General features: G+C 42.7%; 1 protein-coding gene across 3 annotated transcripts in view; it reads left to right on the forward strand.

Annotated features, from left to right (window-relative positions):
- The window catches only part of SF3B3 (splicing factor 3b subunit 3), a 59,256-nt gene that overhangs the window by 33,008 nt on the left and 13,469 nt on the right, over window positions 1-12,779 (forward strand). For all 3 annotated transcript variants that reach the window (XM_019505814.1, XM_019505815.1, XM_019505816.1), the window contains 6 exons: window positions 1,852-1,995; window positions 2,917-3,039; window positions 4,356-4,510; window positions 10,077-10,251; window positions 11,403-11,608; window positions 12,531-12,625. In XM_019505814.1, coding sequence (XP_019361359.1) covers window positions 1,852-1,995; window positions 2,917-3,039; window positions 4,356-4,510; window positions 10,077-10,251; window positions 11,403-11,608; window positions 12,531-12,625 — 898 coding nt within the window. The remainder of the gene's footprint in view (window positions 1-1,851; window positions 1,996-2,916; window positions 3,040-4,355; window positions 4,511-10,076; window positions 10,252-11,402; window positions 11,609-12,530; window positions 12,626-12,779) is intronic.

The following is a 12,779-nucleotide window of genomic DNA, read 5'->3' on the forward strand; positions in this document are numbered from 1 at the left end:
GAAAACTGCTAACTAACAATATGTAGAAGTGTGTTTGATTGAAACGTCCTTTGCTCTTAACCACGCCATTCCACGTGGTTCCACTTTGCATCCATTCTCGCTGAGGATAAACTTGAGGCATCTTTCCAGGAGAACTCCTGACTCTGCTTTTGGGCCTGTTTGTTTAGCTGTTCTGCCCCAAGAACTGTAAAGAAAGTAACCACAGAATGGGACCCTGGCTAGCTGTTTTTGGGGTGTGCAATTTTGTTTCTTTTCTTGGGATTTTTTTGGGAAAGCTGTGCTTCCATCTTGAGGCAGCCTGAAAAAATTAGATATGCAGACTTGTAAGATTAGGTTTGAATATTCTTGGCCACTGTTTCCTTTTCTGCTTTGGAGATTTGTTGCAGCAAATATTTTGTCTAATGTAAGAAAGTACCTAAAGATAAGGCAGACAAGGTTCTTTGGGTGAATCTGATATATTTTATTAGACCAACTTAAATAGTTGGAAAAGAATTTTAAGCAAGCTTTCAGGTTTAAAAACCCTTCATCAGGCTGAGGATGTTTCTGCAGTTGGTGTGTGTGCTCTTCCTGCATGGAATGAGAAATAAAGAAGGCAGAGGCTGGGCTGGTATGCATACAAGACAGAGGCAGTGAAGATGTAAATTGAGGACTCTGAGTGAGAGACAGGCTGGGTTTGTGGGGAGAAGGGGGATGAATGTAGCAGTTAAATAATGGAGAGGTACCTGGGGAGTCAGATGTGAGGCAGGTTGTAATGTGTCATAAATCCAATGTCTATATTTAGTCCATGATTTTGAGTACCCAGGGCATTGCTGAAGTGAAGTTCATAGACTCGTCTCTGAGAAATGTTTTGTAAGTTTCCTTTGAGAATTAGAACTGAGAGATTGGAAAGCAAGTGGTTTTCTTGTGAGAAATGTGCCCCCACTAGTAATTGGATATTCTTGTCTTTGATAGATTTCCGGTGTGCGTTCATTCCTGTGCGCAGTTGTTGTTTGGTCTCTCCTACGTATTTTCTATCAGGGTATTTGGTGCATTGGATAAGATATATTACATTTCTGGAGGTGCAGCTGTAAGATCCAGAAATGCTGATGGCTCTGTTGTGGGGTATAGTAATTGTGGGGATGGTGGAGATGTGTTGGCAGGTTTTGCATTTCTTGTCATGGCATGGTCTGGATCCATTTGGTGTGTTCTGGGCCTGAAGAAGTTTGCTTTTGGTGATGAAGTTAGCGAGGTTCAGTGCTTGTTTGAAGGCTAAGATGGGTGGTTCTGGGAAGATCTCTTTAAGAATAGGGTCTCTTTCTAGTATGGGTTGCAGTTGTTTGAGGACTTGCCGTATGGGTTCAAGGGAGGGGTGATATGTCTCAACCAGCGGTGTGCGATTCATGGGGGGTTTTCTTCTGTAGTGCAGCAGTTCTTCATGTGGTATCCAGGTGGCTCTTTCAAATGTGTGATCTAGCTCTCTTTAGGTAGTCTTTTTAAGATTGATGAGGTTGCAGTGTTCTCAGTGCAAATTCAGTGGTATCTAGGGGCTTGGTTGTATATCACAGCTTTTTTGGTGCGTTTAGGGTGATTGCTGGTTCTGTGTAGATATGTATGTTGGTCTGTGGGTTAAAGATAAGGAAAGAATAAAAAGGTATAAAGCAAATGTTGTAGTAATGAACTTGAGTTTGGACTGCTGCTCTGTAGTGACAGCTGTAAGGCTGCCAGAAGGGAAGACAAATCCAAAATGCCTGTACACTAGGAAACCAACAGGATGTGTCTCAGAATTTTCTGTCTAAATCAAATGTTCTTTAACAGATTTGTCAATTGCATGTACTGTGGATCATTGTAGTGTCCTTTCTCTGCCTCCCACAGGATTGCTTACAGCCACTGAGCATGCAGGCCCTCCCTGCACAGCCAGAATCACTGTGTATTGTGGAGATGGGAGGTACAGAAAAACAGGATGAGCTGGGTGAGAGAGGCTCTATTGGCTTCCTGTACTTGAATATCGGATTACAGGTGAGCAGTGATAGCTAGTCTCTTATACCTCTTCTGTGAGGGTTTAGCATGAAAGACTTTATTAAATGTTCATCATATTGTGTAGTCTCCAGTGGGTGACCTTCCATGTGCACAGCCCTTGTTGATCAGGACACATGCCTGTGCAGAGCCTTGCAATGAATTCCTCTCAATACATGTGTCTGTGTGGAATTCCCCAGTTAGTGGTTAAGCAAGTCCCCACACATTTCCAGCTTCAGGCCAATATCCGTGGTAATGAAAGGAAAATAAATCTGCTGACACAGTGCAGGACAACTTTTTGAAAAGAGGTTCAGTTGTGAAAACTGGGCCATATAGAAGATGTTCACAGGCTGCTCTGGAAAGAACATGGAGAAGGGAAAGTCTCCAAGGCAGCATGCATTGCAAAACCAGGAGAGTCGGTACCAAGAGTCCCATGTTTTCTCATCTGCAGCAAAGTGTTCTGTGGCCAAATAAAATTGTCTTTGATTGTCCTACATGTGATGGAAATAACTGGTTTCCTATAAAGAGTTTGCCCATATCCTTTCTTCTGCTTCATGCTTGCTGTCAGAATAAATACTCTGTAGTGAATGGAGAAGAAGGATCTGTGTGTGAGGAGAGGAGGGGTTTAGTACATATGGTTCTTGGGTTGGGGCTTAGTGCCCAGCTCTGCCATGGATCTTGAGTGACTGTATCTCATTCCTCTGTCTCTTTCAAAGGAGTACTGTAGTTTTATATCTCAGTGTAAATGCTGAGAGGCTAACTATATCTGTGAGCTTCTTTGGGTGCAGACATTGGGGAGAGCTATCTAAATATTGACAGTAATATGAGACTCTTTAGAATTGCATATTTTTATATTAGTATAACTGCTTTGGCCAGTGTTCCTTTGAGATCATTAACCAAAGTGATTTTTCTCCTGACTAAAAGAACGGTGTACTATTGCGAACTGTCTTGGATCCAGTCACTGGGGATCTTTCTGATACCAGAACTAGGTACCTTGGCTCACGCCCTGTGAAACTCTTTAGAGTCCGGATGCAAGGCCAAGAGGCGGTAAGTAAAACTAGAATGCAAGGTGTGATAGGAATCTGTCATTGTGCAGAGTATGCCAGCTCCCCTCATTGGCAGGCGGGGTGGGGAAACTTAATCCCTATTGCACACCCAGCAGGAATAATGAAGTGTGAGGGAGGGAAGCAGAATGACTTCATGGTGGAGGTTTTTGGCCCATTGCTTGTATTTTTATAAACAGCCTTATTTATAACTTTGTCAGTATCTCTTCATTTCTTAAGATACGACATGCTGCATATCTGTGAGTGTGGGGCAGCAGCTCTGGCTCCACAGCTGCCATATGTGGCCAAGCAACCATGCTTGGAGGATTTTTAGTCAAGAACCATTAAAGTTGCATTTCTGCTCTTTACAAGTGACACTGCAGAAACCAGTTCAACCTAGAAACGCATTTTTGGCTGAACCGGCCCTCATGGGTTGAAAAATATCCTTCAGAGGCTCAACGTGGGGGACTCAGTCTGGGGATCTAGGTTCTACTTTCAGTTGTAGTACCTTGGACAGGTCACTTCAGCTTGCCATGTCTTGGTTTGCTCATCTGTAAATTGGGGCAATAACACCACCATGATGACTTGCAAGGCTGAATTCAGTAATCTTGTGAAGTTCTTTGAGACCTTGGGTGAGCGGCAATGATGCGCTACTCTTCTACAATGTGATGCCACCTTTTCCATGAAGCAGGAAACATTTTTTTACTGTTTATATCAAGTGATGGACCCTCAATAACCTGGGAGTCAGTCCATTGTTAATATCATTCCAACTGGCTGTTCTGCCAAGAACATGGCCAGGTTCAAGTAAAACTTTTGAGCATTATTCACATTTCTTTTCTGTACTCCTCTTAATTTGGCTGATAATAGGCCAGTTAACTGACTAGAACTAAAAGTGAAGTTTCAGTTTAAGGATTTTATATACTAAGCACAGTGCTGAAATACTTGAGTTGCAAGATGACAGGGAATATTTTATTTAAATACATCAGTTTCCTTCAAGGGCAGAAGAACTCCTAAAGGAACAGAAGTATTTATTTCAGTCTTGGTTCTTGTTGTTAGCCGGGGGGGGGCGGGGTTAACAAAAACCTCAGTTTGGGATCCTAGTGCGTTTACTTCGTGCTTGTCAATCTTCTGCCTCTGTGCTATGAGATTACTCCCCTGAGCTTGTTCACAAGACTGAGTAGTTCTGAAATTAGATTTAAATCCCAGCAAAATTACTGTAACAATAATCACATCTTCCAGGGGTAAATATGCATACTGTGATACAGCAGTGACTGAGTTTGCCTCTCCTGATTTGTGAATTTGCTGCATGTCCTCCTCCAGGTGTTGGCCATGTCGAGTCGCTCATGGCTGAGTTATTCCTATCAGTCCCGTTTTCATCTGACCCCCCTATCTTATGAGACACTGGAATTTGCATCTGGCTTTGCTTCCGAGCAGTGTCCAGAGGGCATTGTTGCGATCTCCACAAATACGCTGAGGTAAGTATTTGATGTGAAATACTAATCTTTCTGGAGTAAGGGTTCTGGTGGGCTGTTCAGTTAGGCAGACAGGGCCATAAGAACTCACTAGATTTGAGATGCAGTGCCATTATGGAGAGACATAGAATCGTAGAAAATTAGGCGTGGAAGGGACCTGAGGAGATCATCTAGTCCAACGTCCTGCTTAAAGCAGGATAATCCCCAACTAGATCTTTCTAGCCAGGGTTTGTTGATCCAGGATTTACAGACTTCCAAGGATGGAAATTTTCCCACCCTTTTTATGTAATCTGTTCCAGTGCTTTACTACCCTCCTAGTGAGAGTTTTTCCTAATATCCAACCTAAACCTCCCTTACTGCAACCTGAAACCATTGCTCCTTGTTCTGCCATCTGTCACTACTGAGAACAATCTTACTCCATCATCTTTGGAGCCACACTTCAGATAGTTAAAGGCTGCTGTCAGATCCCCCTTCAGTCTTCTCTTCCTCAGACTAAATAAGCCCAGTTCCCTCAGCCTCTTTTATAAGTCATGTGCCCCAGCCTTCTAACCATTTGTGTTGCCCTCTGCTGGATTCTCTCCAACTTACACACATCCTTCCTGTAGTGGCAGGGGGGCAAAATTGGACACTACTCCAGATGCGGCCGCAGCAGTGCTGAATAGAGGAAGAATCACTTCCCTCGATCTGCTGGCAACACTTCTACCAATGCAGCCCAGTATACAGTTAGCCTTCTTGGCAACAGGAGCATTGTTGACTGGTATCCAATTTGTTGTGCACTGTAACCCCCAGGTCCTTTTTTTGCAGATCTCTCGTCCCAGGCCTGTAGCAGTGTTTGGGATTGTTCCATCCTAGGTGAAGAACTTTGCACTTTTCCTTGTTGAACCTCATGAGATTTCCTTTGGCCCAATCCTCCCTATTTGTCTAGGTCACTCTGAATCTTAGCCCTACCCTCCAGCATATCTGCTCCCCCCCTCCCCCAGTTTAGTATCATGTATGAACTTGCTTAGGGTGCAATCCATCTCATTTTCCAGATTGTTGATAAAGATATTAAACAAAACCAGCCCCAGGACCTGGGATACTCCACTTGATACCAGCTGCGAATTAGACCTCAATCCATTGATTACTACTCACTGAGCCCAATGATCTAGCCAGCTTTCTATCCACCTTTCAGTCCCTTCATCCAACCCATGCTTCCTCAGCTTGCTTTCAAGAATGCCATGGGAAGGCCATATCAAAGGCCTTTGTAAAGTCAAGGTACATCACGTCTAGTGCTTTCCCTGTGTCCATAGAACCAATAAATCTCATCATAAAAGGCAGTTAGGTTGGTTAGGCATGACTTGCCCTTGGTGAATGCTAACTGTTCTTGATCACCACCTTCTCTTCTAAGTACTTAGAAATCAATTCCTTGAGGACCTGCTTCATGATTTTTCCAGGGACTGAGGTGAGGCTTACTGGCCTGTAGTTCCTTGCCATCCTCCTTCCCTTTTTTAAAGGTGGGCACTATATATGCCCTTTTCCAATCATCAGGGACCTCACCCAATCGTCACAAGTTTTCAGAGGTAACAGCCAGTGGCTCTGCAATCACATGAGCCATCAACTCCCTCAGGAATCAGATCAGTTCCCTCAGCACCCTTGGACTTGTACACGTCCAGCTTTTTGAAATAGTCCCTAACCTGTTTTTTCACCATTGAAGGCTGCTCACCTCCTGAAACTGTGCTGCCCTGTGCAGTAGTCTGGGAGTTGACCATGCCTGTGAAAACTGAGGTAAAAAAGGGATTGAGTATTTCAGCCATTTCCACATCATCTGCAACTAGTTTGCCTCCCCCCATTCAGTAAGGGACCCACACCTTCCATGACCTTTTTCTTCTTGCTTTATCATTTGCCTTTCACCAAAACTTTCAGTGTTCATATTTACATCCAGATAATTGCAGAGGTGATTTATAGCGTGCAAAATAATTTTCTGTAGAAATCTCATGTTTCTGGGAACTGAAGATCTTGAGTTTTGTCACCATTAGGCAAGATATTCAAGTTACCTTTAAGCAGAAGCCAGTTGGATGCACTGGCTAGTCAGTATTTGATCGTGCAACCACTTTGAAAGCTTCCTGTCAGGTGGGTCTGCAACTTAGGCTATAAACAGCATCATATGGTATACTCAGCAGAAGCATTTCTGCCTCTTGGATTGTTAAGATATGACCAAAAATAATTTTGGCTCCAAATGTTCTGTTCTTTTAAACTGCCTATGGGGTTTTTTTCTCCAACTCCAGTTAGTTATCCAGATCTAATCAGTAGATTTTCCTGTTAGGGTAAGATTGGTATATATTTGCAATAGTAAGAGATTTCCAGGTGGTTGATCACTTACCATATTCTTACTGTTTTAAATCTATTGCATCAGTATCTATCTGTTAGCAATATACAATATCCAGCACTGAGTTCATAAGATTCCAGTTGAAATTAATTTGTAAAAGAAAAACATGTACTGTTTATATTGAGGATTATGTCTTACCTTGAACTTTTAAGCTATTGAGAAAAATGGCCATAATTTACCCAGTTAAAACAGTATTGAATTTATTAACCATATTCCTAAAGAGAAACTGTTTAAGTCAGTTTGGAAGGAATAAAAAAGCAGCAGCAGCTTCCCATTTTTTTTTCCAGGAGAAGAATAAAATGGAACAACCAAATCATATTGTCTATATATCCTTCTTCTTTTCTACAGATCCATCATATTCAGTCAGTGTTGCTCTGTTCATGTAAATCAGATCCTCAGGAGAAGACATTTACAAATTCTCTCAAATATGAGAGCACTTTCTTTGTGGTGGTAGTACCTTATTTAAAATGCATAGATTGAAAGGAATTGCATTTGGACAGCACAGTTACGGTCCATTTTACTAAAGCAATAGCTTCCAAGCAAGCCAAAGCTTTTTTATTTCAAAACTGTTTTCCTTTAAGTCCAACCCATTCACTTGAGATGATCTGTGCTTGTATAAGGTCCTCAAGTGGCACAGCCTAGCTGGGACAGTAATAAGAGGCAAGTAGTAAGCAAGTAGTTTATTTTCAGCTGCACAAGAATGCTCCATGGAACCTTGTATATTAAAAGTGTATCACAATTCTGAACATGGTCAGCACTGTGTTTGTGTTCCAGCACACTTAATGCAGCTGTGAGGTGGGATTTTCAGTAGTTCCGATTAGTGTACCTGACATGAGAGGGCAGAATTATAACAATATTGAGAAATTAAGGCACAGAGTAAATCTAAATAGGAAAGTCCCCAATAAACTGGGAGCATGTGTGTTTAAATGCATCTGCATGAGAAGTGATGACAAGGCATGTTGAACTGCTTTCTTGACATTTAATGTTGGAAAGCACCGTGTGGGACAGGGAGATTGTGAAAAGGGCCAAGCGAAGCGCAATTGCGCACATTATTGAGAATAGCTGTTCTTCTGTTTTGGTGGAAGATTAGTAAATCTGTCAGAATTTGAGTGTACCAGCTTTTGGCTGCTCCAAAATGTTGACTTTAATGTTGACTGTTAAGCCTAGGTTTTGCTGTTGGCGTGGCTAATGTGTGTGTGGGAGAAAGAGCCGAGAATGACTGGCCTAAAAGTTTTCCATGGCACCTATCATCACAGCATTCAAGCTAACTGCTCTCTCAGTGGGGCTCAAGTAACTAGGAATATTTTAGGCTGTCTAGAACTGTCAGTATTGAATCCCCAGGAAGCTGAGATGACATACAGCTGTTCCTAGTATAACTTAAAAAAAGCCCTCCAGGGATTAGAAATGCAGCCATTGCTACAGGTGATAGTATAGTATAGGGAAGCAGCTTTCTTATTTTTATCAGCCCTTGTATAGAATGCCTATAAGTTACTGCTGTCTATGTTCATTCTAAGTGCTGTTAGCACTAGCAAACACACAGCGCTCTCCTGAAAGGTCTTTTTCACTGCTCTACAGCTTGCTGTTTAAAATGCATTTGAGATCCACTAGAAAGGGCTCTGTGTACTAATGGTAGTCTTTGAACCACAGCTGGAGGATCCTAGGCTAAAGAGGACCTGCAGAACAGAAGAGAGGATGGTTTTGCTGCTTCATGATGAAAAACCTAAAAGGAATTTGTTTTCCTGATTCTTTTTCTGTTTCTTTTTTTTTTAACCCTTCAGATTATTTAGAATGCCGAGTCTGGTGTCTGATTATACTGCAAGATTATAAAAATTCTCACATGAAACATGTTTTAGCATGAAAACACTTTTTCTTCCTTTTTTGTATTTGTTGGAAAGAACTAGAATAGGCTGTTTTTGTTTAATTTTTACTGTATAGCTTTAGAGAAACACCCATCTGCAGATACTTAATTTTTTCTTTCCTTCAGAGAAGAAGAGAAACAAAGTTGGTTCTATATGAGAATTTCTGCTGTTGGCATAGAACTCTGCTGTATGTTGTACAGTAATTGGGGGAATGCTGAACTCATTTCTGAAGGAGAGAAAGAAATGGGAATGGGCTTTGTAATGTAAAAGGACTGCTTTGTAGAAAGTGAAACAGATTGTTCAGAAATCAACAACATGACAGTGGTGCATTTATATGTGTAACACATTTATTCACATCTGAGCCTGGAAGGGCATGTTATGAAGTGAAAATAATGAGAGCGTAAATTCAGGAGTTCTGTTTTATGTAACTGTGAACAAGCATTCTTTATTGTCTGTCTTTTTGGCATATTAAAGTGTTAAGCATTTAAAGGAATCTTTCTTTCTGAAAGGACACGTGGTTTGTCAGGCTCCGGAGTGCCAGATGAGCTGGCAGTTCAGCTGGCGAGCTGCAGAAAGAAAAGCTGGCCATTCAGGCACAGACATTTTCTTGCTTAGTAACTAACACAGTTCCCATCAGAGGAACTTTGTGTCAGCTGCAGCCTCTGAATCACATTCATATTCAGTTACCATATTCTCCAGAGTCCCCTTTTCCATCTGTTTGGGTCCTCTCTGTCATATATGATTATTTCAAAAAAGCTGTCAGTCACCACTCATGCCATCATTTATGTGATACGGGGATACTCTCTTATCTTGTATTTAGAGCAAGGAGGTAGGAGTCAGGAAACTGGATTCAGTTATTGACTTATATTGACCACGTGCAAGTTGCTGCCTATCTTGGTATGTCATCTTCCTGATCTATAGAGGGTCATCAAACACAGTTTTTCACAGTAATATGATATCTTTGTAAACACTTACAAGCAGTCTTTTTCCCTTGGCTCTGTGTAGAAAGTTGCATAGTTTCCCTGGTGTATTGGAGTGTAGGCATTCTTCCTGTGAGCCATTAGTTAGTAGCTTCTAACAGAAAGTGGAGCTAAAAATGGTTTAGTGCTCTAACCTCATGTAGCACCTGACACTGCTAAAGTTCTGCAGGGGATGAGAGAGCTCTGGGTTTTATGTGGTGAAGAAAGGACACTGGTCTGGTCTGCCAGGAAAATGTAAGTAGCGTTTCCAAGGGCCTGCATGTGCCAGGTAGCTGAAGGCTGCGGCGTGTCCACCTTTGCTGTCCCTGGAAAGGATTTTTTCAGTGGTGTTCATTAACTGTATGTTGCTTTTCTCTGTCCTGTAGGATTTTGGCACTGGAGAAGCTGGGTGCAGTTTTCAACCAGGTTGCCTTCCCATTGCAGTATACACCCAGAAAATTTGTTATTCACCCTGAGAGCAACAACCTGATCATCATTGAGACAGACCACAATGCTTACACAGAAGCTACTAAGGCCCAAAGGAAGCAGCAAATGGCTGAGGTAATCAGGATAGTTTGATATGGATATGTGTCCTCATTCCACAAAAGCCTGCTTACTCCAGTGCTGATGATTCGCAGCTGTACACGTGTTAACCACAGGTTGCCAGTGATTAGAATGCCTCAAACTGGGCAGTGCAGGCCAGTGGGTATATTAGTTGCATTGCACTTTGGGGCCTTTGGCGACTGCTTGACCTCTTCCTCCATTTCCTCATCTGTAAAATGGGGATGTGAAGATCAGTGATCTTCAACCATGGACTGTATCAGGACAAACTGGTCTTTACAGTAAGTTGTTTCTTCATGTCACTGCTTCCCTTCCAGTGACAGCCTTCTGGTTTAGTTAAGAAACTGCCTGTTCAAATTTAAACAAATAATTACTGCCCAGTGTAGCCCGTCACAGCCAGCAGTACTGTGGCGCCACATGAGGCTGAAAAGGAAGGAGTAGTGCTGTTTGAGTGCAACACATTCACTGAGTTTTGCTTACTGTTGAGCATACTTAGGTTTGAAGTAGATTGTTTTCTTTAGATTACCCTGCAATGTCAGTTGTTGTTTTGGGAACAACTTCCCCGGAGCAGTATCCTCACAGACAGTGAGATAGCAGCAGCATCATACTTTCTGGTTGCATTGTTTTAAAAAAAGAAAAGAAAAAGGGAAGGGGGCCCATGGTGGGCATGCATCCTGGCCTTGAGCTTGTGGCAAATGGAATCTCTGGGTATGGGCAAATGTACATTCGTAGCAGGCTCAGAAGGTGAGGGGCGATACTGTTCAAGAGAGCACAGCAGTTGGAATGCTGTAATGTTTAGGTGTGTTTGACCAGGACTCTCAGCAATCCATCTGAGCCAAGTCATCCCAACTTGGAGTCTGGCTGAAGCAGGATTCTGATACTGTTCTGCTGCATTCATAATGCTACAGGCCTATGCACATGTAGGCAGTAGCCAACCCCCTCTCTCTTTTTTGAAGCTGTTACAAGTGTATGGTTGTCCAGGCCCTGCAGCTATGTGAAATGGAGGCTTTAATATTTAATGGCCTTTGTGTCTTGGATCCTTGCGACATCTCAGTCTTCTGGATCTCCATCATTGCAGAATGTTTGAGTATCAGTGTGTTTTGAAACTAATCCCTTGTATTTCATTCTTTGCCCTCCGTCATGCTCCACAGGAAATGGTGGAGGCAGCTGGCGAAGATGAGAGGGAACTGGCTGCGGAGATGGCAGCCTCCTTTCTGAACGAAAACCTTCCAGAATCCATCTTTGGTGCTCCCAAGGCAGGCAATGGGCAGTGGGCTTCTGTTATCCGAGTTATGAACCCCATCCAGGGAAATACTTTGGACCTAGTCCAGCTGGAGCAGAATGAAGCTGCCTTCAGGTAAGAAACATGGCCAAATGCAGGCAGAAACTGGTTTCTGAATTGCAGATTATATTGCCCACTTGCCATTTAAGTCGGAAGCCAGTCGCATGCTGCTGGGAAACTGGGTTTTAAATCCCCATAGGAACCTTCATGGGCTTGGAAACGCCCACCATCTCTTATTGCAACACCATCATAGGAGGGACATTGGACAGTCAAAGGGTTTTACCTGCTTTCTGTGCCAGCATGTTTACTGCACCTTTAATAAAAAGGAAGGATAATACAGAAATTCCAAATGGGAAACAGGTGATGGAGGAGAAATACAGACTGTGAACATGAGATAATGTGCTTCTATCCTTCACTTCCACTTCCCTTTCAAGTGTCCACTGTGCATAGATAAAACTGACAGGAAATATTAGGGTCATAGACTGCATAAGAAATTAAATAAGACAGTCAGTATTGTAGCTTCCTGTGACAAGGTGAGTGTAGATGATTGATACAATCTGTGGTGTGGTTTGCTTAGCCTCCTGGATCTTCTGACCTGTACATGCTGAGCTAAGCATCAGTCAGGAAATAAAGCTGTAAGAAGAGATGATTTGTTTTTAACAGTCCAAAATGGTAACGTTCTTCAAAAAACGCAACAGCAGCAGCCCACAGTCCAGTATAATGACTAGCTGCAGTGATTGGTCAGTACTGTTGCTGTCTGATAGCTCTAAAATTGTGATTTGGAACATAGTGATTTTGGAGAAACTGCTTTAGAAATGACTACAGGGGAGAGGTGAGCTCTGAGAGTGACATTTCGTCACTGTGGAGCCAAGCTTTCAAAATTTCCCACTGGGTTTACCACCCAGGTTAATGCAGTTTCTGCAGAACCCAGTGGGGGTGGGGGGGTTCGTTACTCTGGTCCCACTAACCTCTTGGTGCTTGTGTGTGTTGTCTCTAGTGTGGCTGTGTGCCGATTCACCAACACGGGTGATGACTGGTATGTGCTCGTAGGAGTAGCCAAGGACCTGATTCTGAACCCCCGCTCTGTTGCTGGTGGGTTTGTCTACACATACAAGCTGGTGAATAGTGGTGAGAAGCTTGAATTCCTGCACAAGGTGAGTGCTGGGTAAAGTAGGTCTGTCCTTCTTTGGAACCCAGGGCCATTTTACTGTCAAGGAGAGGAGTGATAGAGATTGGCTAATTCAAG

This window comes from Gavialis gangeticus, unplaced genomic scaffold (genome assembly GCF_001723915.1).
Source record: "Gavialis gangeticus isolate Ggan-Ray unplaced genomic scaffold, GavGan_comp1, whole genome shotgun sequence".
NCBI classification, from domain to species: domain Eukaryota; kingdom Metazoa; phylum Chordata; order Crocodylia; family Gavialidae; genus Gavialis; species Gavialis gangeticus.